This window comes from Rattus norvegicus, chromosome 19 (assembly GCF_036323735.1).
Source record: "Rattus norvegicus strain BN/NHsdMcwi chromosome 19, GRCr8, whole genome shotgun sequence".
Taxonomy (NCBI): Eukaryota; Metazoa; Chordata; class Mammalia; order Rodentia; family Muridae; genus Rattus; species Rattus norvegicus.
Window position 1 is genome coordinate 13,942,515 of NC_086037.1, and position 26,014 is coordinate 13,968,528.

The 26,014-nt window shown below is 46.6% G+C and overlaps 2 protein-coding genes and 1 long non-coding RNA gene across 3 annotated transcripts; 2 read left to right on the forward strand and 1 right to left on the reverse strand.

Annotated features, from left to right (window-relative positions):
* Positions 1-649: 649 nt before the first annotated feature.
* Positions 650-3,461, forward strand: LOC134483526 (disks large homolog 5-like). The gene is made up of 3 exons (XM_063278761.1): positions 650-812; positions 1,880-2,039; positions 3,258-3,461. Exons 1-3 carry the CDS (start codon positions 731-733, stop codon positions 3,403-3,405), a joined length of 390 nt encoding a protein of 129 aa, XP_063134831.1. The 5' UTR covers positions 650-730; the 3' UTR covers positions 3,406-3,461.
* Positions 3,462-3,972: 511 nt separating this feature from the next.
* LOC134483527 (uncharacterized) lies at positions 3,973-5,405 on the forward strand. The gene is made up of 2 exons (XR_010060352.1): positions 3,973-4,196; positions 4,912-5,405. It is a non-coding gene; the product is annotated as an uncharacterized LOC134483527 (long non-coding RNA).
* A 15,981-nt stretch (positions 5,406-21,386) lies between these two features.
* Positions 21,387-25,370, reverse strand: LOC134483341 (disks large homolog 5-like). Its single transcript, XM_063278640.1, has 6 exons — positions 25,207-25,370; positions 24,014-24,173; positions 23,402-23,545; positions 22,602-22,768; positions 21,776-21,881; positions 21,387-21,657 (listed from the first exon to the last, which is right to left on the reverse strand). The coding sequence occupies exons 1-5, from the start codon at positions 25,331-25,333 to the stop codon at positions 21,817-21,819; spliced, it is 663 nt and encodes a 220-aa protein (XP_063134710.1). The 5' UTR covers positions 25,334-25,370; the 3' UTR covers positions 21,387-21,657; positions 21,776-21,816.
* Between the last annotated feature and the right edge of the window lie 644 nt (positions 25,371-26,014).

Here is a 26,014-nt window from a genome sequence, read left to right on the forward strand (position 1 = left end):
GAGGCCTGTAAGCAATCCTGCTTTGGTAACTTAAGTGCAAAGAGGAGAGCTCCACACTCAGCCTGAGGGTGCATTCACTGGTGGATCCAATATTTCAGTTTCCTCTGCTAACAGATCACCACATTGTTGCCAGGACCATAATGAATGCAATTCTTTCTCCTAAGGAATCTGGTGGCAACTGTCAAATGTTAAGCACAAAGCTTCAGGTTGTACCTATAACACACACCCACATCGCAACCTACCCGACAGGCTATTTCTGGGTGTGATTTCATGCACCTGCACATGATGAGACAGGAGACCTCTTTGGCTACTTATAGGAACTGGTGTGATTTCTCAGTAATCTTTAATGGGTAATATTGCTGACTGAGGAGAATTTGAGGTAGGATGAAACATTTCTGTGCAGGGATTGGGGAGGAAGCACTCATTTAGATACATAGCAATGACTTAGGTTTTTCCAATCCAGCCTAGAGCCAAATTTGGCTTTGGAAGCATGTGGTGCTCAGTGGCATGCCACAGGGAAGTCTCCTGAAAAGGGCACATCAGCTTTTGCTCAGTACAGGGAGAACATTAGCAGGGAGGCAAAGTCTGTTTTCCGTGACATCAGCCGTCCCTTCGTGGACATTCTATTGTCTCCTAGAGAGACCTTGGAATCCCTGTGATGTCACCAGTATCGTTGTGACAACCAATTCCCTACTTTTTCTCTTAGTGTCCAAAGGATATATCCACAGACATGTTTGCCCGTCTTCTCAGGCGCTTTGGGAGAGTTGATGTTGGTAGAGAAGAGTCTAGAGTGAAGCAAACGGAACCTAAAGGTAATGATGGACACAGGACATGGGGAATGTGGAGTAAGTTCTGGGCAGTGTATGTTGAGCTTCCTCTCAGGGGTGAGTGTGGGGGTCTTCCGCTGGCCTTTTTAGTAATGGGCCACAACCACTGGAACATCTCCACAGATATTGAATTCCATGATTATCACAATTCCTGAAAGTCAAGGTTTTCACATCATTAGTTTCTCCATAACCACATGGAGGATATGGCAATGCCTATGCTATTATTGGGTGAACTTCTAGTCTTTACTTTTACAGTGCATTCGGTAGGTTAAATTGATATAATAACACCATCAGGAGTCATGGAGGGTATAACTTTTCTGAATTAAACAGGGCATCAATGTACTTCACTTTCATTGCTTCTTTAAATTCAGTGACTATCTGACAGTAGTAAGAGGGAGAGAACTGTGCTCCTGGCCATGACCTTATATTCTTAGAACTCCTCTGACTACCTCTGGCTGACGGGGCCAATCTTACCTTCATATATTAGAGGTTCTGTGTGGCAGATATTTTTCTACAGTAGCCAAACTATATGGAGCAGGTAGAGAAAGAGCCTGTAACCTATTGGCACTTCTGGGGCATTTGTCATTTCAGTAGGGGGAATTAATAAGTCTGTTGACCATGTCCTCCCCCTACATGACTTTTTAATGCAAAGTTATTGGACTAGAGTAACAGTGTAGGATATCTGAGTATCCCTGATCAATCAAGTCATTGTGGATGCTGAATTGATGATCTGACTTCTGAAACCAGAGGGGTGAGGGTCCTGAAACCGGGTTGTAGCCTGCGTACCTGATAATAATCCTGGAGAAGGCATCTCTCTGGTACTTGTAAGCCTGTGTGGGCGGGCATAGGGAACACCTGGCTGCTTACATCTCTTGGTCTCTATATAGTAGTGGGGGAACTGTGATCCACTTAGGATGCCTCTTACACATAGACCAAACTCCTTGCAGTGACACTGGCTTCCAAGCATGTTCTCCTGTTTGGACCTCACTGTGGTCTGTGTATGCTCTATGCATTCGCCCCATGCGGGTTCACTTGTGTTCTTCTACCTACAGAGGCCTGCAGACAGACGTCATCCCCTGAAAATGTCCTAAACAAGGTGCAGGCCAACGAGGAAGAGGAGAGGCTGAATAGAGAACTGGAGCTAACTACCAAGGAGAGAAATGAGCTGACAGATCGCCTCCTTTATGTGACAGGTGGATCCATGAGCAAGAGGTATGCATTGCTCCAACCAAACGACCTTGTTCTAAACCTCATCTCCCATAGAGAGGAGATTCAGAACCTGACCCTTACTGAGGAGTGAGTTTGAAAATAGACTCTCTGATTCCGCCTGTTGAAAATCTGAACTTGCGATCTGAGTGAAGATTTCAGGGATAAAGTCACTGGAGCATGAGTTCCCAGTGTACAATTGGAAAGCCCTTGACAGGTGGTAGCTTTGCAAGGTTCTAGGTGCTGTGAGTTTGTGGAGAGTGTTTGTACTTGCTAGGAAGGTGACTGAATGCTATCATCTCATGGCAGCACCCTTAGGTGACAGGTCCCACATTGTTCATATCAATGCTTAACTAGAAGTTCTGAGGCTCTGGCCTGGTCCTTCTTGTCTGTGGGCCTTACACTCTGAGACAGTAATGGTGCATACATTTCTACTGATTCTCATTGTGCTCTTTCCATATTTGTCTCTCTTTCTCATTCTCTGAGTCTGTTTACTTTTCTTTTCTTGTGGGTGTGTCCCAGCTTGTGTGTCTGTGTGTGCACAGGTCTGCATGCATATGCACAACTTTTATATGTTTCTCTATCCCTCCCCCCTTGGAATTTAGGGGTCTGTTTTTTGACCTCAGGATTTACCCGTATAATAGTTTCATGGAGGTGTAAGTGCTTTATTTTGGAAGCCCCACTTTCAACAGCACAGTTCTTTGCCTGTGTGGTCACATTTGTCTATACATTTGTATGCCTTGGGCAGATTATAAGTTTGTGGCAATATCTGGTCTCATCTCCAGAACTATGTGTACTGTCTGCCTCTAGAATATTAGTTAATCGGCTTGTAGCATTCCACTTGTCAAAACAGGAAAAATGAAATCAGAGGTTTCTGAATGTGCATGCGTGTGTGTGTGTGTGTGCGTGTGTGTGTGTGTGTGTGTGTGTGTGTGTGTGTGTGTGTGGTTGGATAAGCTCTGTGGCCAAGGCTCTTGACAGCATAACAGGTTTGAATGCAGATCCAGCCCTCCTGATTGAAAAAAGTGAGCCAGGGAACCCTTTATCTGGGTGCTTAGCATCTGTTGTCCTGGGCACACAATTCCAAGTTTCTGAAGCTGAAGAAGATCCAAATATGTAGAATTCAGAAAGTGTCCTTCGAGGGCTGGGGTAGTAAAGGACACAGCCTGAGTTCATATAATCCTAAACCTCGATGTTCATTGGGTTCTATCTTCCTGGGGCCAGCCCCTACTTCAGGCCAAATCCATTTTATGAAAACTTGAAGATAAAGGAGAAAGAGGTCATGTCATTACTGCACAACTTAGACACAAAGAACATTGAACATCATGAGAAATTTCAGGAGCTCAAGAAGGAGATTAACTTCTATCGGTAAGTACTGGTCAGAAGGGCCCATCACTTGTGGAATGGCCATGTCTGCCTCTCTTTGTTCTGGACCGGAGGGTCTGCAGCTCTGGGTCCATGTCTTCTTCTGTTTAAATATCACTGTGCCGTGGGTCTTTTGGACTCAGTTTCAGTTCCATAAGAGACTGTGACTTCTCAGCACAGTGTCTATGCATCTTTACAAGGCTCTGGATAGAACTACACTGATTCAGGCATCAGAGTGTTATTAGGCCAACCTGCGGCTCTGGGGTCATACCAGGTTTAACAAAGCTCAATGTGTGGACCACATGGTTTGCATGACCTCCCTTGGTTCTACTGTCCTCTTGTGGTTATTTGCCGCCTACTAATTGATGTTGCCCCGATGCATTGGGCTCTCATGGGTAGTTGTAGATCCCTTGTTCTTTTGGACAGACATGGACTCTTATTAGTGCTTGGGTCACAGAAACAATTTATTTTTCCCTGGATTGGCCGTTTGCTGTTTGTGCAGCAGCCATACATGTATGGAGATGTATTCTATGAAGTCTTTATGGGTATCTGGGTCCTGGTGGAGTTTGTGGGATTTGGCAGTTGGAATGGGAGGAAGAGGCCTCAGGATCTTACTATGCAGAGTGTGTTTCCAGCAACCTGCACAGCCGGCTCCTGATGGACCAGGCATGTATGAAGAAGAAGTTGGTCACATTGAAGCAGGAGAGCAAGGAGTTACAGCGATATTTGTTTGAGTTGAACCCGAATAATGAAGACGAACAGGAGAATACCAGCAACCTCCAGACCCAGCAAAATGTGGTAGGAACAAGCAGCTGAGTCAGATTAACAATGTCTGATACCATTTGCCTATTGGATACAACTTTGTTTCCCCTATCATCTTTCTAATCTCCCCACACCCAGTCAGTCACCCACCTCATGTGATAGAGTTATTCATTGCTCTGTCTATGCACAAGTATTCTGGGATGTTAACCACTCTTCAGAAACTGAATTATGGGCAATTATACTTCTCTGCCCTTTTTGAAACTGCAGTCCAGAAATGGTGACAGAGGAATAACATATCACATGACTGCATCTCCCTATCACAGATTGGATGCTATGAAGAGTTTTGAACGAGTTCTTGGTCGTGTGACAAAGGTCATGCAGGGGTCATGTGATGGTTGGAAGCACCTTGTAGGGATAAGAACCAAGTGCAAATGGCAAATGAGTCCTGGTCATTGGCTTTGCTCTGGGTATCATGTGGCCTTCTCCTTTCTTCCTGCACCCCAATTAGGTCTCTCCCCATTTCCCCATTCTTGGTTTGCACTGGTAGAGTCTGAGGAGCAGCTTGTTCTCCCACAGTACTGTGAGGGTTGCTGGTGATGTTCCCCAGCCTGCATAGATATCAGCAATGATTTCAGTGAAAAGATCAGTGCTGTCTGTCCAATGCAGCTGAGGGGACAGAAGGCAGCAACTTGACAGCTGGTATGGGTGTCCCCACCAAATCCGTGTCTTAATAGCTGCCTTCTCCTCCCAGGTCTCAGGAACTGCAGGAGACATGGCATAGGACGGATCCCAGGAAGACAGCCCCCTGAGGAATGAGTTTCTCTCTCAGGAGTTCCCTGTGACGACAATCCTCACAGTCAAATACTTTTTTTGGGTGAATATTCTTCTTCTCAGATAATTTCCTCAATGTTTAGAGACCCTACATTTATGTATCCGTATGCCAGCCTGTCTGGTTGAGGTCTTTCTCCTTTCTCATACCGACAACACCATTTGAGAGACATCTGAGGGGACTGCTTGATGTCTTGTCCTAGAGGAGAAACAGCACTACAACTGTGTTTCTAAATGTTCATTAAGAAAATGCTGTTAAGAAATGTTTTTGGTTATGATTTTCATTGAAGTTTTCTTTTTGTTATTTCATAGTTATATATTCTTGTTACTGTTTTTCATTTTTATACCATTTTAGTTGTTCATTTTATGCCTGTTTTTTGTAAATTGTATTCCTTATGAATAAAAATTGATTTGTAACTCTTGACTCTTAAGACCTTCTTATTTAAGGGTCCTTTCCACTCCTGTAGACTTAGAACTGACAGCTGGGTATGGATCTTTGCATGGTCCAGGCAGCATGGGTAAATAGGGAATTCAAAGCCACCAAGGGGTACACATGGTGATAGTGTCTTTTGTGTGGATAATGTGACTTTTTTTATGGAGACACACTTTATGATGTAATCACTGACATACTGTATCCATGCTGTCATGTGTTCTGCTCATCCTAACTATATCAGTCTACAACACACATTCCTTATTGACTGTGTGCACCAGATATTGAGTAACACACACTCATGCCTGTAGAGCTGCAGAAAAAATGACAACTCTCACAAAGGAATATAGAATAATCCTAATCGAGAACCATGTGCCTCAGTTTTTCTTACAATACAGCATTAGTATTAAACCACAAAGATAATGACCATCAACGTCATTTTGGGAAATAGGTTTTTATAGGTGCTGTTTCACTTGATCATTCATATGCTGTGTTTTTTATTGTTGCTGATTATATTTATTTTTATCATGTAACTCAATGGATCTTTTTTTTTCAAATGTATGTCTGGGCCACTCCTGAGTGCATTTCCCTCATGATCCAAAAGAGGGAATAGCATTCCCCATTGTAGATGATTGTTAGGGACCATGTGGTTCTTCTGAGAGAGCAGCAGATGCTCTAACCTGTGAGCCATCACCACAGCTCCTGTAGGTAGCTTTTGTCCTTCCAGGGCATGTGCTATACTAGATGGACGCCATCATCTCCCATTAAGTAGAGAGATCTCAGGAGATGTGTATGTACAGGTGGTTGAGCGGTGCCTGCTCAATGTGGTAGCCTGCTAGGCATCCACACCGGGCTCTGGTGCCTCCACTGCTCATTGTGCACTCAGGATCATCCTCCAGCATCACTCAGTTTCAATTCCAAACAGATCTTTCACTTACTATCGATGATTATATACATTAAGCACATCTGATAAAATACTGAAGAGACTAGCCTCCTTCTACAGGCCAACTTGGCATAATGAATTCTTTTGATAGAAAGCAAGATAATTATCTTAATCTATGCAGGTCAGGGAGGACCTCAAGAGCATCCATATTGAATGCAGACTGCAGCTGGGAACACATGTTTCTTTTCAGAGCACGTCTGTGCAAGCCCAGAGCTTAGGTGGGATAGTTCATGTTTCACCTTTTACATGGAAATCTGTGATTGTATTGAGAAAGTATATTTTCCACGTGACTCATTTCCAATTTATGGAATTAAACTGACTTACTGTGAGTGGAGGTGACTCAGAGAGATAAAGTGAAGAAGAATAATCCAGTATGTCTGCAAACAGATGCTGTCTCATTAGGGCTTTTCAATGCTCAGCAGCTGGAGAAGCAAGGGAGAGGCATTGGTGACTCTCAAGCTTAGGTCCTCTAGTCATTATAAGCTGAGCATGACACAAAAAGGGTCATAGGTATCACACTAGAATGTGGTAACTAGATTTAACCAACCTATCACATTAATGCTGTGTTTGGTGGTATTTTTTGCCCTCTTAGGACCTGGAAGAGACTTGGGGTTTTCTAATTCGACTCATAATTTATTATCCTTCCCAACACTATGTGCTTTGTTCTGTAAATGCTAACAGCGGCATCCAATACCTAGGATATTTTCTACTGACATGTGTGACGTGAGACAAAACAGTCCCTGTCATCCGTCACCTGAATAAACTTCCTTAGAGGACAGTGTAGTTGGAGGGTCCTTCTTTCCTCTCCAAGATCGAGAAACATTCCCAGTCTTCAGACAAGTGTGTCAGCCATTGTCCAGTGACTGTCCTGAGATGTCCACATTGTCAGCGGAGTGAGGGCAGGGCAGGGGATTGGGACAGAGTCCATGAGATGTCAGTAGGCAACAGGCCAGCTGGGGCTAGTGTGGGTACAGGGCTTCTAGTGTGGGTGTGAGAGGAGGAAATTAGGAATGGTCAGATTCTGATGCCTGTAGATCTTTCTAGAATTTCCATAGACTATCTGTCACTCGTCCTCATTATAGAAGGCACCAACATTCTGCCCTCTACTTCAACTTGGTGAGACAGCTATTCTAACTCCAGCAGGAAGGCCTCAGGGAAGACAGTAAGAACTCACAAGTGACCCCTTTTACTATTGAAACAGGGTCTTCCTATGGAGCCCAGAGTGGCTGTAGGATACTAATGCTCCTGCCTCACAGTGACTAGAATTCCAATCCACCCTCAAGAGCAGTTGATTCATCACTAGATCAGACTAAGGACATGTGAGGCCCCAGGGTGCTAGGATTACCAGGGTCCTAGTAAGTTTCTCCAGCCTAAATTACAACCTGAGTCAGTGCTGCTATTTGGGACACCGCCTGATGCCCAGTGACATCACACCTTGGAACTCTTTGTCAAGCATAAGCTGTTATGGGAATGAAGTACCCACACAATAAAAACTGGTCTGGATACTCCTAGGTCAAGAATCCCCTGTTGGAAATGCCTTGGACCGCAAAATTTTAAATGCTAGATCCTTCTGGCTTTTAGAATATTTATAAATACAAAAAAAGAAAGATGTGCATAGTAATTTAAGCCAGTGATCCCAGTCATGGGAAACTGAGTCAGGGTGATGGAAGACTGTAAGTTCCAGGGCAACCTGTGTTTCAAGAAAAAAAAAAAAAAGGCATGGTGAAGATTCCACTCAAGTAGAAAACAAAAGGGTTTCACATGGGCCCTGCCATCCACTGGTCAGCACTCTCATCACCACAGCCACAGGCAGACACTGGGGAACATTTCCCACTGTCTCTCTTTGGGATGCAATCCACCCCATGATTCTATGTGAGGAATCCCCCAAAGGTTGCATCATGTGAGGGACCTAGAAAGTTCCAGGATTGGGAGAATTTAGGAGTTTATAATTAGGGATGATCTACAGCTGTGGCAAAGCCTTTTCCCAGCACATGGCAGCCCTAGGTTTGTCCCCAACAGTAAAAATAAAATCCCCCAAAATAATTCAAACAAAATGTCGTGAAGCCTGAGCCCTGACCAGTCTCCTCAAAAGTGTGCAGGAACCTGGGTCCACATTTAGGACCCAGCACGACCTCTGTGACCCGTGAGAAGGGATCTAATATGGGAATTAGTACAGTATGACTTATCCTTGTGGATACCTTTAGTGACAATAACCACCTGACCCCTGAAAACCCATCTACCTGGGGGACTCAGCATCATGTCACCCAAAAAGTCCAGATCCTAGGGCCAGCATGGGCAGGTGGTGAAGAAAGTTTGTCTCTCGTGAACATCAGTTGCTGCTCCTGACCTGACTCTATCCTCAGGAGACAATGTCACCCCAGAAAGTGTGGGTGTCAACGGCTCTTCCCAGGCCAAGCCTGGGATACTGCTTAAGTTCCACAATGCACAGCAGTGCTCACTCTAGAGCTAAATGTTCTACAGCTGAAAGGGGTGGGTGCTCTGCTGGCCATGCCCCTCCCCTGCAGTGTTTAGTGCACTCAGAGTGGTGCTTCAGATGTGAGGGACTTCTTGAGGCTACTCCCATGGAGAATGGCAGATTCATCAGAACGGGGTACAGGGTGAGTTCAGAGCACAGCTGGGAGGAATTTAGGGATGCCAAGCCATGACTAAGACCAGATCCTGGGCTGACAGGCACTTGAGCTGGAGAACTGGCATCCAAAGTGTGACTGCCTGAATTCCTCTTAGACCAAAAGCCCTGGATCTGAGCTACTTTGGTGCGTGCTCCTAAGTGGGGTCCCAGACACAGCTCAGAATTGGGGCTGTGCATGGACTTTGGTGCTGGCAGCAGGTGGCTTAGCCATAAAGTGCCGAGCTTTCCCATCTGTGCCCACTCAAATTCCTCTGTTTCATTTTAGGTGTGTTTGGTATAGTTTTGAGACAGGGTATCTTGTAGCAGCCCAACTCGCTTTGAGCAACACTGTAACATAAAAATAACCTTGAATTCAAGATCCTCCAACCCCTCAGTCCCAAGTCCTGGAATTAAGACCTCCAGCTGTGACCATTTTACTGCAGCATAGGATCCATCTGTATTAGAGTGAGCTTTGGAAATACTGGAGCTCCGACTGTTCCTTAGAATTCAGGTTTCCTTAATTCTTAGCAGGAGTTTTGTGATGATGCTGATGAGAGAGTCAGGAGTTAGACTGGGAGAGGTAACAGTCCTGGCAGCCCTGAGTGCGCAGTGAAAGTCAAGACAGAAGCCTGCTGATTAGCACCTGAGTGAAAGTGGGAGGATTCAGAGTTCAAGAACAGACTCAGTTACATTCCTAAGACCATATTGCAACATTTTTGTTTCATTTTTGGCTTGTTTTCTTTGAGACAAGGTGTTAATTTATAGCCCTGGCTGTCCTGGAACTCACAATGCCTCTACCTCCCAACGGATGGAATTAAAGGCAGGTGCCAACATGCACTGCCACTAATTAATTTTTAATTAAACATGCTGGCACAATCCAGTAATCCCAGTGCTTAAGAGGCCGAGGCAGGCAGATATCTGGCTTCCTGACAAGTCTGATCTACAGAGAGCCTGTCAGAATAGCCAGGGCCAAACAGAGAAACCCTGTCTCAAAAAACAAACAACAAAATGAATTTGTTTTAAAGAAGAGAGGAACGATTTAACAGAGAATTAGAGGCCAAGATCCAAATGATATTGGGTAGTACAGAGCCTAGCTTCTGAGATGAAACTGGACACCATGGGGTTAGGGTGGGGATTCTCATCTTGGACTGGGAGACAGAGGGTGACTTCAGGCATGGAAGGCTCAGTCAGTCATTAGTCAGGATTCTCAATCAAGAGGGTGTTGTAAGATCCAAAATGTGTGAGCAGTGTTCTGCATGAGACTAGAAGGTCCCACGAACCAATACAAAATAGCCAATAAAGAGTAATCACAAGCATACGTCTGGAGGTCCATGGAGAGGTTAATGTCCACCTTAGTGTGGATTCTTCAGAGCACAGGTGGAGAGAAATAGAAGAGCTGATGATGGCTGAGGCAGGAGAGGAGTTCAGGTGTGAATTTGAGCCAGTAAAGGAGCTTGTAGGTCGGGCAGAGCAATGAGAGGTCTAACAGCATAGCTGTTGAGATCCTTCAGATTAATTTGTCTTAAGAGCCTCATGCCATAGCCAAGGACAGGAGTAGATCTGACTATTGGGTGGGTGGGCTCACATAGCCCAACAGGTTTGGCCTTGCATCTGTGGGATTCCAAGTCTCTCCCTTTAGACACAGCCATGGAGAAGGTGTAGCAGTGAAGGTGGAGATGGCTTTGCAATGCTTGGCTTATGGTGTTGAGTACTTCATGCTCCACAGAGCTAGGAAATGTCCTAGAAGCCAGGGAGGCTGAGCATGAGGAAGACAGGTCTCCAGGAGAGAGAAATGATAACCAAAGTCACTAAGAACTTCCTGAATCTCAGTGTCTTTTAACCATATATTTTATATACTTATTTTTATGGGCCTGAGTGTTTCACCTAATAAATGCTTGTGCACCATGTGGTATGTGTGGTGCCCGTGAAGTCCAGACTGATTCCCTAGAATTGCAATTACAGGCTAATAGGAGCCACCATGTGGACACTGGGAACTGAACCTGGGTCTTCTGCTCTTAGCCACTAAACCAACCATCTCTTCAGCACCCCCCCAATTGTATTGTCATTAAGATTTACCCATTTAGCCTTCAGTATTTGAATTAATACAGATGTGACAAGAATTATAGTTAACATGATGGTTCAGGCATAGACAGGGAGGCATCTCATTGTATACAAAATATGAATCCTTCCTTCCTTCCTTCCTTTCTTTCTTTCACTTCTTTCTTTCTTTCTTTCTTTCTTTCTTTCTTTCTTTCTGTCTGTCTGTCTTTCTGTCTGTCTTTCTTTCTTTCTGTCTTTCTTTCTTTCTGTCTTTCTGTCTGTCTTTCTTTCTTTCTGTCTTTCTTTCTTTCTTTTTGTTTTACTCTTGGAGACAGTGTTGTTTTTTGTGTAGCTGACCTGGAATTAGCTCTGTAGAGGAAGCTGGCCTAGAATTCAGAAATCTGTCTGCCTCTGCCTCCCAAGTGTTAGGATCAAAGGCATGTGCCACCACCACCACACATCCTTCTGTTTAAAGGAAAAATGTAGTCTTACAGGGCAGCATGAGTTTAGCCCCGGTATAGACATTTTCCTAGGCCTCAGGAGCTCTAGAGTTCATGAAGGATTTGCTGCCTTCCCCTTTAGCCTGGCTAACTATGAGAGCTCCACACACATGGGTGTTTGCTTCATTAGAGTCTGGAGGATGAGGTTCACAGGCTGATGTAACTGTGTAGAGCAAAGGATGCCTGGTGAAGGTCAAGTGGGTAAAATGCTGAAATGCTGAGAGAAGAGGCCTATGGTTGGCGCCTCCTACACCTGAGACTTCCAACCCAGAAAAGCAGGGGGTAGAGAGTGAGGATGCACAGTGCACACATGTCAGGAGAAGGCCATGTTCCTGAAGCCTCCATGAGTGGTGAGCAGGCTCTGGGGCACCATGAGGGACATCAGGAGCTCCTGCACTTTGTAGAATTACAGGGTTCCATGTTGTCTCATATGCCCATGATTTGCCCCCTACTGCAGGGAGAAGCCAACACTAGAAGCCTCCAGCTCCCAGCAATGCTTTTGCCATGTAGCTTTATCCAGAAGAGCTTGGAAGTCCCTGGACATGGAGTCTCAGGTGGTTGTGAGCCACCTGACCCGGGTGCTGGAGACTGAACTCAAGTCTTCTGCAAGAGCAGCAAAGACCCGTGCGCTGCCTGGCCCAGCCTGGGCTGTGAAAATGGTGTTTATTTTCATGCTGAACAAACCCAACAACAGTTTAGGTCCCTAGAAGCCACATAAACCTGGATACAGTAGTGTCTGTCATCCAGCCCTTCCCACAGGGAGATAGGAGCCTAAAGTGGACAGTCTCTAGGATTAGGGGGAAGGGCTAGCCTAGCATACACAGCCATGGACGAGAGGTAGAAGGTGAGGACCTGTGTTCAGGTTGTCCCTGACCTTTACACAGGCACACACACACCTGTACTCACAGAAACGCCATACAGACATACGTGAAAAAGGAAATAAAAACAAACAACATTGAAAATACAATATACTGGGGCTGGAGGGATGGCTCAGTGGTTAAGACCACTGACTGCTCTTCCAGAGGATCTGAGTTCAATCCCCAGCAACCACACTGTGTCTTATAACCATTTCTAATCTCATCTTCTACCCTCTACTGTTGTGTCTGAAAGCAGGGACAGTGTACTCACTCATATGGACAAAATAAATAGTTTTTTAAAATCCTTTTCTTAAAAAAAAAAACTCTTCTGTGACACATGATCATTGTGTGATTCCAAATGTCGCTAAGTCAGTAAAGTCCTATTGCTACATGGTCACCAGTTGTGTCAGCCTTGGTAGTAGAATGGCACAGTTGAAAAGTTGCTGGTCACAGTGACCAGGCAGCCTAGAAAGCTCACCATGAGCAGAGAAGGCTGTGCTGTGTCCTAGTCCTCTACCCCACACTGCCCCTCATCCTACGAACAGAGCAAAAAGAACAGATGAGGAATGTTCCAGGATTCTTTCCTCTTTGATTGCCTTACTAAACTAGCCCTGTGCTACATGTAACCTTGTCACATCCTCTGTCCCATCCCTAAGCCCTCATAACTGTCAGATAAGACAGGGATCTTGCTTTGGGGGGAAGCTCTGGTCCCTCTCTGTCCTAAGAGGCCCTGAGCCATTGCTGAAAGAGAATCTTCTGAGGATTGAGGGACGTCCATAGCCAGTGCTCTGACTTCCAGGAAGGTTTGAGGAAGGTGGTCCTCTTCCTGTGGTGCCTCTAGTAGGAACAGCCCACACTTGGGCCCAGCTCCCACTGTCAGAAAAAGGCGGGTGGCTCTGGTCTTTGCACAGCTCTCCAGCTGAATGAACAGTGCATCTCTCCTCTCTCTTTTTCAGGAAGTCTCCAGTCACTGGTGCAGGTGCTGTTCCCAAGACAAAGGAAAGGAAAGTGCTAAGTGAGGGTTCCTGGGATCCTTTAAAACATTGTATGCATTGTCTTCATTAATGTTTCTGTTTAATTTTTTATCCCATGTGTATTGATCTCCTTGTAGGGGTGTGCATGCCAAAGCATGAGTGTTGAAGGTGGAGGAAAAGCCATGGGAGTCACTTTATCCTACCGTGCGGGGTCCCAGGCTCTGAACTGGGTCATTGAGCTTCTTTACAAAGAGCTTTCATGCTGAATTTCTTGCTGGCTCTGATTTCAGGGAGAGCATCTCATAGAGCCCAGACTGGCCAGTAAACTACTGATCATCCTGCCTCAAGTATTGCCATCTAGTTCATGAAAGGGTTGAGTTATTGACACAAGGAACTGGGCATGGGCAGAGGTGCATGACTGAGGCTATCTCTGCTCAGTGGCATGCCTTTGGGGACTGATAGTTTTAATCACTGAGGTGTCATTTGAGTGCAGTTCTCTTCTGGCGAGATGGAGTCTCTTTTGCCAGGGCATCAGGCTGTCCAGGCAGGACTTGAAGGTGGAGGTCTGGAGCCCAGGCCTGCATTCCTCTTCAGAAGCTGCAGTCCCCACTCTGGACAGTGCTATAGCACAGGGTCACATATCCAGTTCTACCCTGAGACCTGCTGAGTCACATGCAGTTTGTGCTGAGAAGCAAACTGGGGTCTCCTGCAAGGGCAGGGAGTGCCTCTCAACCACTTACTCATGCTTTCCTTAATTATACACTCGAAGTGGGGCGGGCATGACACATGTGGGGGTCAAACACAAATCAGGGGAGTTTTTTTCTCTTTTTGTATCAGAGAGGGCCTAAGGATCAAACTCAAGCCCTCAGGATTGACAGTGATGCCTGGACCTGGTGTGTTCAGGGTACGGGATGAGGGTTTAGTCCTAGAGATGGAGCCCAGGACCTCACATACGCTAGGCAAGTGCCTAATCACTGAGCTACATCCCCAGCAGATGTTGGTTGCAAGAGAACTTGGGCCCTCACAATGCCAAAGGAGCACTCTATCACTTAGTGGCCCCAGCCTGGTAGTCTTGTTTGTAACCTCTGTTGTGTTTGCATGCTGCCTGAGCTTATTAATATAGCCACATTCTCAGGGTGACAAAAACTTCATGGAGACTCCCACTGTCAGATACCTGAAGACAGGTTTCAAAGAGAACAGGTAACCAGTGCAGAAGTCTCACAGTGTTCATGTGAAGTACATGGAATATAAGTCCTAGATGACAGAATGCTCAGAACACTGGTGTCCCCACTGTTGGAAATAACCAGGACCACAGATCCCAGTCTTTCATCACACCTGAAGACCCCTAGCTGGCATGGTGGCATATACTTCTCATCCCAGCACTTGGGAGGCTTAGTCAGGAGAATCTCCTGAGAACAGGAGTAGGAGAACAGCCTGGCCAACCCATCAGGTGTTACCTGCAGGTCTAGTTCCAGACATAATCCTAGCATGCAGTCATCCCCGGCCATGCAGGGAAAGCATCATGGCACACCAGGAAGCCAGTGAGGCCCATGTTGCTTGACTGGGCAGCTACTTGTTAGCCATAAGGACTAGGGCTCAGAGTGCCCAGAGGCTGTGAGACTGAGGGTTTCAAGGACCCAGCAGCAGGCCAGATGGTCTCAGCCTGGACTCGATACTGAAGAAGGAAGGAGCCCTGAGTCCTGGGCCAAAGCTGTTAGTAGCCCCATGACCTGGGCTGCTGGTGGCTGCTGGGGTCAGGAGCAGTGTCTTGGTGGGTCCTGCTGTGGTGAGAGAGAGCAGCAGAACTTCTGGAGGACAGAGAGGGAGCAAAATAGAACAGGAATCCAGTGTAGAGATCTTAGAGTGTTTTTGTGAAGCAGAGCTAGGAAGTGGGTTGCAGGGGCAGAGGAGCAGCAGGCTGTGCCTGTAGAGATGAGTCAGCCCAAGGGAGGAGTTGTCAGAGCCCAGCAGCATGAGGTGGGAGAGTATCTCAGGGGAGGGGCTCCTGTCCTTCCAGGACAGTCTCCATCAGAGACTGAAGGGCTGGGCCTGAGAGGCGAGGGGAATTAGGGATGAGGGAGAGACTGGAGAGATGTGGGAAAAGAATGCACCTAGGAGTGAAGCAGGGCCCCCAATGTGGGATGGCTGAGGCCTGACAGAGTTGGATGTTGCTGATCCTACATTAGGCCAGGCCAGAGGGCCGAAGCTCCAGCAGCCAGAAAGGAAGCCAAAGTGTCTGAGGAGGCCTGCATCAGATTGAGTCTCATGAGGGTCCCACCAATGGCCAAGGCAGGATTTGTTGAAAGCAAGGTTGTGGGTATAATTGTTCTCACCTCGGAAGGGAATAGGTGGCCATGGCTCTCACAGGTACTGACAGTGCAGGGACAGGAGACCTATGGACTGACCTTACTGCCACAGGGCGGCTGAAGGCTCTTGTTGCCTTCAGTTAGTTGTTGTATTAACCTGGTAGCTTCATTTCTTGAGAAGCTTGGGTGGATGAGGTGTAGAGGAACAAGGTCCAGCTGAGAGGAGGGATCTAGAGTGTACCGTGGTTGGCAAACAGGTTCTGAGATCAGGCCTGTGCACTCAGGCCAGTGTAACGGTTTGTCTTAGCTGCAGGCTCAAGAGGGTTGAACTGACCCAAGATCAAACACCACATGTGCCCTGTGTTTTCCAAGCTTTCTCATGGTTGCAAGCGCTGGGCGATCTCACATGGACTTTTCCATCATTCCCTGAGCTCTAGGTGACTCGGATGGATCATGGAGATATCTCTAAGCCTATGCCAGCACAGCAGTGACATCATGGCAGTGTCCTCCAGGGTTCCAGGACTGGATCTTTTTTTTTCTTTCTCTGCTGATATAAGGAATAAGACATCCTATAAAACAAGGCCAAGCTTTCCTAGAGTTGAAGCCCAGAACACACAAGACTCCCCCAGGGATGGACCCATCCAAGAAGGTGTGGGATGTTTTGTGGCTTAGGTTGTTTCACGGTGAGTGAGAAGTGTCTGAGACGCATACATGTAGCTGCTTGGGAGCTGGGGAGGTCATGGGACACCCTAGATCTGATTCTGCAGATGACTGTGAACATCCATGTGCTGGGATCTGAACTCTGGTCCTCAATCACTGAGCCATCCCACTGGCCCCTGGCTATCCCTTCCTAGAATGTTTCTGTATTTCCTCCTACTTGATGCCTTGATGCTGGCTCCTAGCCCAATGGCCTATATACAAGATGAATTCTATAAATGTCTTATAAACACTAAGTATCCTGTGAAGGGTACTAGTGCCCTGTTCATAACAGGAAGGCTGAGGAATCCAGTCTGCAACAAAGAGAAGGCCGGGTGCTTTTCCTGTCATTCAGCATGAAGGGCCAGTCCTGCTTTTCACTGCAGGGTCCTGGTTATGCAATGGGTGTTCCTGGTGCAGCAGTTGTATCCTATGACACACGATGTGTCTCCTGCAGGAGGAAGAGTGGTCAAGTCACAGTACCTGCAATATGACAATAAAACGAAAAAGGTGATGAAGACCTTGACTCCCAGAGCCACTGGGAGTGGGTGAGGTGGAGGGCAAGTAGGGAGACAGTGGAATCCTGGAGGACACTGTTGGGGCCTTTACCAGGTGCCTCTGTGACATCCAGACTTGGACACAGGGATAAGTCTGGGTAGTCTAGCATCAGCATATGTCAGTCTCCATGGTCTATGGCCCCTGCACCTCTTCACTGCTCCTCTTGCTTTGGGGACCTCAATTTTGCCAAGCCTTTTCTTCAGGACCATCCCCTGGATCATCCAGGTGGCTCCTAAGAGACAGGCACTGACAGCAGACATTTGGTATGGATCACAGGCGAAATTGTCATGGGGCTTTGTGCCATCCTACCCAGAATGCTGTGAAAGGCCCCACTTTGGTGGTGGTCAATTCTGGAATATCCTGTGTGATAGTTTCAGCTGTGAATAACAAGGCTAGCAGTTTCTACTGCTGCCCACACAGGCCTCCAGCACCCTGAAAGCTGCAGTGCTCACCTAGAAGGGAAGCACATTCAGGACAGGGAGAGCCCTGAGGAGCTCAGTCAGCTTCCTGGTCATCCCTGCAGGGACACCTCACCCCTGCAGTGTGGTCATCCCCGCAGTGACACCTCACCACTGCAGTGTGTGGTCATCCCCGAAGTGACACCTCACCCCTGCAGTGTGTGGTCATCCCCGCAGTGACACCTCACCCCTGCAGTGTGTGGTCATCCCCGCAGTGATGCCTCACCCCTGCACTGTGTGGTCATCCCTGCAGTGATGCCTCACCCCTGCACTGTGTGGTCATCCCTGCACTGACGCCTCACCCCTGCAGTTTGTGGTCATCCCCGCAGTGACGCCTCACCCCTGCAGTGTGTGATCATCCCTGCAGTGACGCCTCACCCCTGCAGTGTGTGGTCATCCCTGCAGTGACGCCTCACCCCTGCAGTGTGTGGTCATCCCCGCAGTGACACCTCACCCCTGCAATGTGTGGTCATCCCTGCAGTGATGCCTCACCCCTGCAGTGTGTGGTCATCCCCTGAGTGACGCCTCACCCCTGCACTGTGTGGTCACCCCTTTGGTGACACCTCACCCCTGCACTGTGTGGTCACCTCTGCAGTGACACCTCACCCCTGCACTGTGTGGTTATCCCCTGAGTGACGCCTCACCCCTGCAGTGTGTGGTCATTCCTGCAGTGACACCTCACTCCTGCAGTGTGTGGTCATTCCTGCAGTGACACCTCACCCCTGCACTGTGTGGTCATCCCTGCAGTGATGCCTCACCCCTGCAGTGCAGACCTTTGGGCCTGTGGCCTTCAGGTTCCGGATTATCTGTTAAACTCAGTTCATAATCAGAATGTTTTGTGTTCAGCCTCTGCCTGGACTGTACTCCAAGAAGAGTTCAAGGGTTTCTGTGTCAACATCTAGCGATTAAGCCTTAGCAAAAGGATTCCCACATCACCCTGCAGGCAGATTCCCATAGTCATCCCTAGTCCATTTAAGCTGCTGCTGAAGATGCCTTGAAGGCATAGCCACAGCGACCCCGTGTGTTCAGAGGTGATGTTTTCGTTCAGTAACCTGATGCTGAGTCTTCTCCTAACCCAGCAGGTGGTCCCTGCATCAGGCTGGAGTTTTGAGTTTCTGTGTTGTCCTGATACCACCTGCTGTGTTCTCCTGGGGCAGAATGGATCTCAGAAGGTCTGGGCCAGTCTCACTGGTTGAGGATTCTTGCAAGGCCTCATCTCCAATTCCTGAGGGAAGGTGTAGGTTAGGAGAATGCCTGGATTTGAAATTCAGTGTTTTCAGATTTCAGGATTGGATGAGGGGTACTCAGCATGTGCATGTGTCCATGTCTCTGTATGCATGCACATGCAGGCCAGGGATGGACACCAGCAACCTTCCTCAGTCACCCTACCCCTCTCACACAAAGGAGCTCTCACACAGAAGCTGTGGCTCACAGATGAGGCTGGTCAGGCTTAGAGTCCCAGAGATTCTTCTGCTGTGCTTCAAAACTTTGAATGTGTGTGTGTGTGTGTGTGTGTGTGTGTGTGTGTGTGTGTGTGTGAGAGAGAGAGAGAGAGAGAGAGAGAGAGAGAGAGAGAGAGAGAGAGTGAGAGAGAGATTCTACCAGCTTGTACAACCATGCATGCACATATGGATGCCAGAGGGAAATTTCCAGTGTCTTCCTTTTCGAACAGGGTCCTAATCAACTATCAGGTCTCTATATCTTAATATCTCGCAGGGGTCCCAGCGTGAGCATAGCCAGGGCATACACATGCTTGGCTGTCAGGCAGGCAAGAGGGAGAGATCTTGTTCTATTTTTCATGGTTAATGCTCTTAGTGCCCTTGAGGGCCTGGCGGACACCTGCCTGGAGACGGCTGGATCTGATGCTGGCCTAGACAGCCAGGGCTATTGATGATGGATGCCCAAGTGGCCCTCATTCTTGGCAAACTTCTCTCTTCTAGTCCGAATATGCTTGAGTATTTAATGCAAGGACTGGGTTTTAGTTTTCCTCTTCCATCCTGCTGCCTCCTTGTTTTCTCCAGCGGGTCACCTGCCCTAGTGAGGAAAGAGAAGTGTGTGAACCACAGCACCACCCTCCCATGCTTCTGCTTGCTGGTCTGTGGTATCTGTTGATGGAGAACCGTTCCTGTGGCGGTCGGTCCTGTTGCTGTTTGTGAGTTTTGAGGATTTACGTCAGTGTCGTAATGTGCACAGTCATCCTGGGAAACACCACAGGAAGTTGGTCCCCAGGTTTCAGCACACAGAAGCACAGGCCAGAAGAGATGCCCAGGTGTTGAAGGAGGTCCAGTAGATGTGCTGTTAGTTTCCTGTGTCTGATGCATGATTGTCCCTTGCTTATTAAAATGTATACACAAAACTCTTTAAGTGTCCCACTGACCTCTGAGAAAGAACATCAATGGGAAGATGGCTTTGAACTCTTAACTCCCTGTTCCTTTCCTCATAACAGGTTTCTGTAGCAACCAAAGGAGAGAAGCCACCTGAGGGAAGGAAGTCCAAGACAGTGCCTAGGAGCAGAAGTAGGGTCTGGCTGTAGAGGGGACAAGTGGCTGGGTATAGGGACTCTAGGATCAGAAAAGAGGCTGTCTGGCATCTCCCACAGCAACGAAGACAGTCACGCATAGTCATGCTCAAAGGCCAGTCTGATCCAGACTGTCCCTCATTTCCCAGGCGATTATAGATGGTGTCAGGTAGCAGTTGAAAACTGCCCATCAGGGCATGATTCAAGTGTTTATTAAGGTATCATGGCATCAAGGGTTTATGAGGACATAGCCATATGTACACAGAACGACTTGCAGATCCAGAGAGCAAGGAGGGAATAGCCAGGAGCTCCTGCATGCTGCTGCCTTAGGGGTTCTACAGAAATCCAGTGGCACTTGGGAAGTGGAGGCCATATCAATTTGGGATTGTGGCCACATGGGGAGATTGAGGCCAACCATGTGCTGTGGCATCAGAACACTGACCAGCGATGACAAAATGGAACATAAAACACTGGTTGCTCAGCTTTGATACTGCTGACTGCTGGCGTGGCCAGGGGCCATCCGGTTCACCAAAGGCTCAGCCAACAGTTGTCTCTCCACTCAACAAAAGTCAAAGAGTGGCCCAGCTCCAGAACCAAATGTGTGCCCACATTGCAATGGCTCCGGTACTGTTTCACCTCAGCTGCGGAGATCTCAGGATCCTTGAGTGTCCAGCACGCACACACCCGAAAGAGACAGTCTTAGGGGTCTTAGGCAGCACTGAGGGTGGTGAGCCTCTGCCTCACGGCTGAACGGCCCTGACCTTAGCATTGTTTGGGCACAAGAGAGCAAAGTGATGGGGACAGACAACCTGCAGTCTACCCTGCTGGAAGGGCATGACTAACACTGATTGATCACATCCATGTGACTACTGAAGCCAATCTGGCCTACAAGAAGCTAGTTTCTATTCTGTATTTTATCAGATGTGCATAATACATATGGTCATCATTGATATTAGGTGAAAGATCTGCTCTAATATGGACACTAAGTGATGCTGGAGGATGATGCTGACCCACAATGTGCAGTGGGAACACCAGAGCCCTGTAGGGATGCCTGACAACCTAACACGTTGAACACGCACAGCTCAGTAAGTTCCCTGTGAACACACATCTCCTGAGATCTCTCTATTTAATTGGAGGTGATCCTGTCCACCTAATACAGCACCTCATGTGGAATAACAAAAGCTACCTGCAGGAGCTGTGGTGATGACTCACAGGGTAAAGCATCTGCTGCTCTCTCAGAAGAACCACATGGACCCTAACAATTGGGTAAAGCACGTCAGTGATTACATCACAAAGTGTGTGTCTGAGACACAGCCACATTATCCTCACAAAAGACACTGTCACACTGAGTACCCCTTGGTGACTTTGAATTCACTTATTAGCCCAGGATCCATGGAACATGCAGAGATCCATCTGTAGCTGTCAGTTCTAAGTCCACAGGAGGGGACAGAACCATTGAGTAAGAATGATGGTCTTAAGAGTCAAGAGATAGAATTCAATTTTTATTCATAACAAATACATTTTTACAACAAAACAAGATTAACATGAATAAATATATTTAAAAATATTTGAAAGTAAAAATAGTAACAAGAACATATAAATATGAAACAACAAAAAGAAAACTTCAATTAAAATCATAACAAAAATATTTCTAAAAGCATATTCTTAACGAACATTTAGAAGCACAGACGTATTGCTGTTTCTCCTCTAGCACACATAATGAAAGGCGGTCCCCCAAGTTGTCTCTCAAGTGCTGTTTTCTGAGAAGAAAGTAAGACCTCAATCAGTCAGGCTGGCTTAGTGGTATATGAATTTAGGGTCTCTAAGAAATGACAAATTAACTCAGAGGATGAATACACATCCAAAAAATGTTGTTACCATTCAGGATGTTGGTCATCAGGGACTCCTGAGAAAGCAACTTATTCTTCAGGAAGCTCTCTTACTGGTGTGTGTCCAATTCCAGCTCTCTTGCACTTTCTGAGACCTGGGAGAGGAAGGCAGTTTTTCAGACACTGATTTGGTGGGGAAATGCAAGCCAGCTGTCAGAATGCTGCCTTCTACCACCTCAGTTCTATTGGATAGTCGACATGGACATTTTAAGTGATATCATTGTTGCTAACTCTGTGGGCAGGGCAAAATCTCCAGAGAGCCTCACAGTAAAGTGGGCTGCCAATATGGGACCCAGACTTATGCCAGTGCAAACCAAGAACAGGGCAATGGAAGGAACCTCATTGGGTTGCAGGAAGAAAGGAGATGTCCATATGTCACCAAGGTTAAAGCCAATGACAAGTACTAATTTGACATTTGCACTTGGTTCTTATCCCGGAAAGGTGCTTCCTATACAAGAAGTCGCATGACCACAGAGTGTCATTTGTCAAAGAACCAAGAACTTGTTCAAAACTCTACATAGGATCCAATGTATCACATGGATATGCAATAATATGATATGTTATTCATCTGTCACCATTTCTAGACTGCAGCTTCAAAAAGAGCAGCAAAATATGCTTGCACAATAATTCAGTTTCTGAAAAGTGGTTAACTTCCCAGAATACTTGTGCATAGGCAGAGCAATGAACAATTCCATTACATGAGGTGGTTGGCTGGTTGTGAGTGTAAATTAGAAAGGTGGTAAGAGAAGCAAAGATGTATCAAATTGGCAAATTTTATCAGATATTGTTAAGCTAACACATCTGCTCGTCCCTACCTGATAATGCTGGTTCTGGCCGTTGATGGTCTTTATCTTTCTTGTTGAAGTCAACCAAATATTTCTGGTTCAGTGCACAATCAAGATGTACCTCCTTGCTCTCCTGCTTCAGTGGGACCAACTTCTTCCTACATGTGTTCTCCATCAGGAGCTGGCTGAGCAGGTTTCTGGAAATACAGTCTGCATAGTAAGATCATGCTGGCCCTTTCTCCCATTCCTACTCCCAAGTCCCACTAACTCTACCAGGTCCCACATACCCATGAAGACTTAATAAAATGCATCTTGATACATATAAGGCTGCTGCACAAAACATAAAGAGTTAATTCGGGGAAGAATAAATTGTTTGCTTGGCCTGACACCAATTAGTGTCCACATCTCTGAGAAAGAGCATGGATCTACAACTATCCATGAAAGCCCAATGCATGGGGGCAACATCAATTAGTACTGGGCCAACACCCTCAAAAGAGGTCAGTAGAACCAAGAGAAGGTCATGCTAACCATGTGGTCCACACACTGAGTTTTGTAAAACCTGGTGTGACACCATAGGTCCAGGTCAGCCTAATAACCTTCTGCTGACTTCAATCAGTACTGTTCTCTCTAGAGCCTTCTGAAGATGCCTAGACAATCCTGGGATGAGGAACAGTCTTTTATGGAACTGAAAACTGAGTCCTAATGACCCTGGAACACTGATGTGTAAACAGCACAAGAGATTGAACCAGAGCTGAAGACCGTCCAATCCAGAACAAAGAAAGTCAGAAATGGCCATTCCACAAGTGATAGCCTTTCTGACCAGGACTTACCTAGAGAAGGTAATCTCCTTCTTCAGTTTATGGCTGTTCTCATGGACCTCAGTGTTCTCCATCTCTAAGTTGTGCAGAATTGACATGACCGCCTCCTCCATTCTCTCCAGGTCTTCATAATATGGATTTGGCCTGAAGTGTGGCCTGGCCCCAAATGATAGAATACAATGAACATCGGCATTTAGGAATATATGAACTCAGGGTGGGTCCTATATTACCCCAGGCTGCTGCCTGGATCTTCCAGCACTCAGTCCCCTGCCTAGCAAGTACAGAGACTCACCATAAACTCACTGCAATTACAATCTTGCAAAGCCACCAGCTGTCAAGGGCTTTGCAAATGCACACTGGGAACTCACTCTCCCTGACTTTATCCCTGAATTCTTCATTCAGACCACAAGTTCTGCTTTTAAATAAATGGAAGCAGATGAGTCCATTTTCAATCTCACTCCTCAGGAAGGGTCAGGTTCTGAATCTCCACTATATGGGAGGTGAGGTTTAGCACAGGGTGGTTAGGGAGGCACAGCTTTCTAGAACCCAAAACCTTAATAGGATAAGAAAAAGGTGACCTTGCAGACCCAGGAATGAAACAAGAGCATTTGGAGCGATTCATACCTCTTCTTCATGGATCTCTCCGTCAGAAACCTCAGGCGATCTCTCAGGTCATTTCTCTCCTCAGTAATGAGCTGCAGCTCTTTAATCAGCCTCTCCTTTTCCTTCATGGCCTGATTCTTGCTTAGGTCAGTGTCAGGGGATGATGTTTCTCTCCCAGCGTCTGTAGGTAGAAGAACACAAGTGAACCTGCATGGGGAGAATGCATAGAGTGTTCATAGACCTCAGTGAGGCCTAAACAGGAGAACAAGCCAGGAACCCAGTGTCACTGCTAGGCGATTGGTCTATGCTTAAGAGGCCTCCTTAGTGGATCTCAGTTCTCCCACTACTCTATAGAGACCAAGAGACGTAAGCAGCCAGGTGTTCCCTATGCCAGACATCACGGGCTTACATGTACCATGGAGATGGCTTCTCCAGGATTATTATCAGCTGAACAGGGTACAGCTTGGTTTCAGGACCCTCACTCCTGTGGCTTCAGAACTCAGATGATAAATTCACCATCCACAAAACTTGAGTGATTGGAGACACTCAGATGTCCTACCCTGATACTCTAAGCCAACAACTTTGGATTTAAAACGCATTTCCGGGGAGGATATGTTCAACAGACTTATCAGTGTCCCTATGTGAAATACCAAAAGCCCCAGAAGTGCGAATAGGTTACAGGCTGAATCTTGGTCTACACATTCCAAATAGTTTTGGTATTGTAGAAAAATTTTTGTAACATACAACCTCTAATATATAAAGCAAACGATGACCCTGCCAGTTAGAAGAAATCAGAGAAGGTCTAAGAACATAAGGTTATTTCCTGGAGCACAATCTCTCCCTGTTAGTACTGTCAGATACCCACTGTATTTAAAGAAGCAATGATAGTGATATACATTGCTGCCCTGTCTAAACTCAGAAAAGGTGGACCCTCCATGACTACTGATGGTATTATTATATCAATGTAACAGAACAAATGAACTGAAAAGTAAAGACCAGAAGTTCACAGTATAATAGCATTGGCCTTACCATATCCTCCCAGTGGGGATGGGGAAACTAAAGTTCTGAAATCCTTGACTTTAAGGAATTGTGATATTCGTGGAAATTCAATTCCTTTTCAGATGCTCCAGTTGTTGTGGCCCATTGCTAGAAAGGTCAGCTTAAGCCTGCAGCCACCCTGGCAGGAAGCTCAAAATACACTGCCCAGAACTTACTCCACATTCCCCAGAAGTGCTGTCTTTCTCCATCATTACTTTGAGACGAAAGGCCAGACTCCTTCACTCTAGTCTCTCCACAATCGACGTTCCCCCTCCCAAAACGCTTGCGAAGACGGCAAAACATGTCTTAGCTTGTAACCGCCAGACTCAGACTGAGAGAAACTAGGGCACTGGTTGTCACTACAACACTGGTGACATCACAGAGGATGCCAAGAACTCTCTAGGAGACAATAGAATGTCCAAGAAGGGACAGCAGATGTCATGGGGAGCAGACTTTGCCTCCCTGCTAATGTTCTCCCTGTACTGAGCATAAGCTGAGGTGCCCTTTCCAGGAGACTTTCCTGGGGCAGAGCCACTGAGCATCTCCTGGTTCCAAAGCCAAATTTTCCTCAAGTCTTGATTATAAAAACCTTAGTAATTCCTATGCATCTAAATGAATGTTTCCTGTCAAATCTTGCCCAAAAAATGTCTCACTAACTCAAATCGTCCTCATTCACCAATGTTAGCCATTAAACTTCCTGAGATTTCACACCAGCTTGAATATGCAGTCAAAAGTTCTCCTGTCTCATTATGTACAGGTGCTTTATATCACATCAAGAAATAGTCTGCATGGTAGGTTACAACATGCGTGTGTATTAGGGGAACACTCATGAAGTCATGTGCTTAGCAATCGACAATTGCCAGAAAATTCCTTAGGAGAAAGAGTTGAAGTCTTTAAGGTGCTAGGAAAAGTGTGGAGACCAGTTGACAGACAAAAGTGCAATATTGGAGCCACCAGTGAAGGGAACCTCATGCTGCTTGTGGG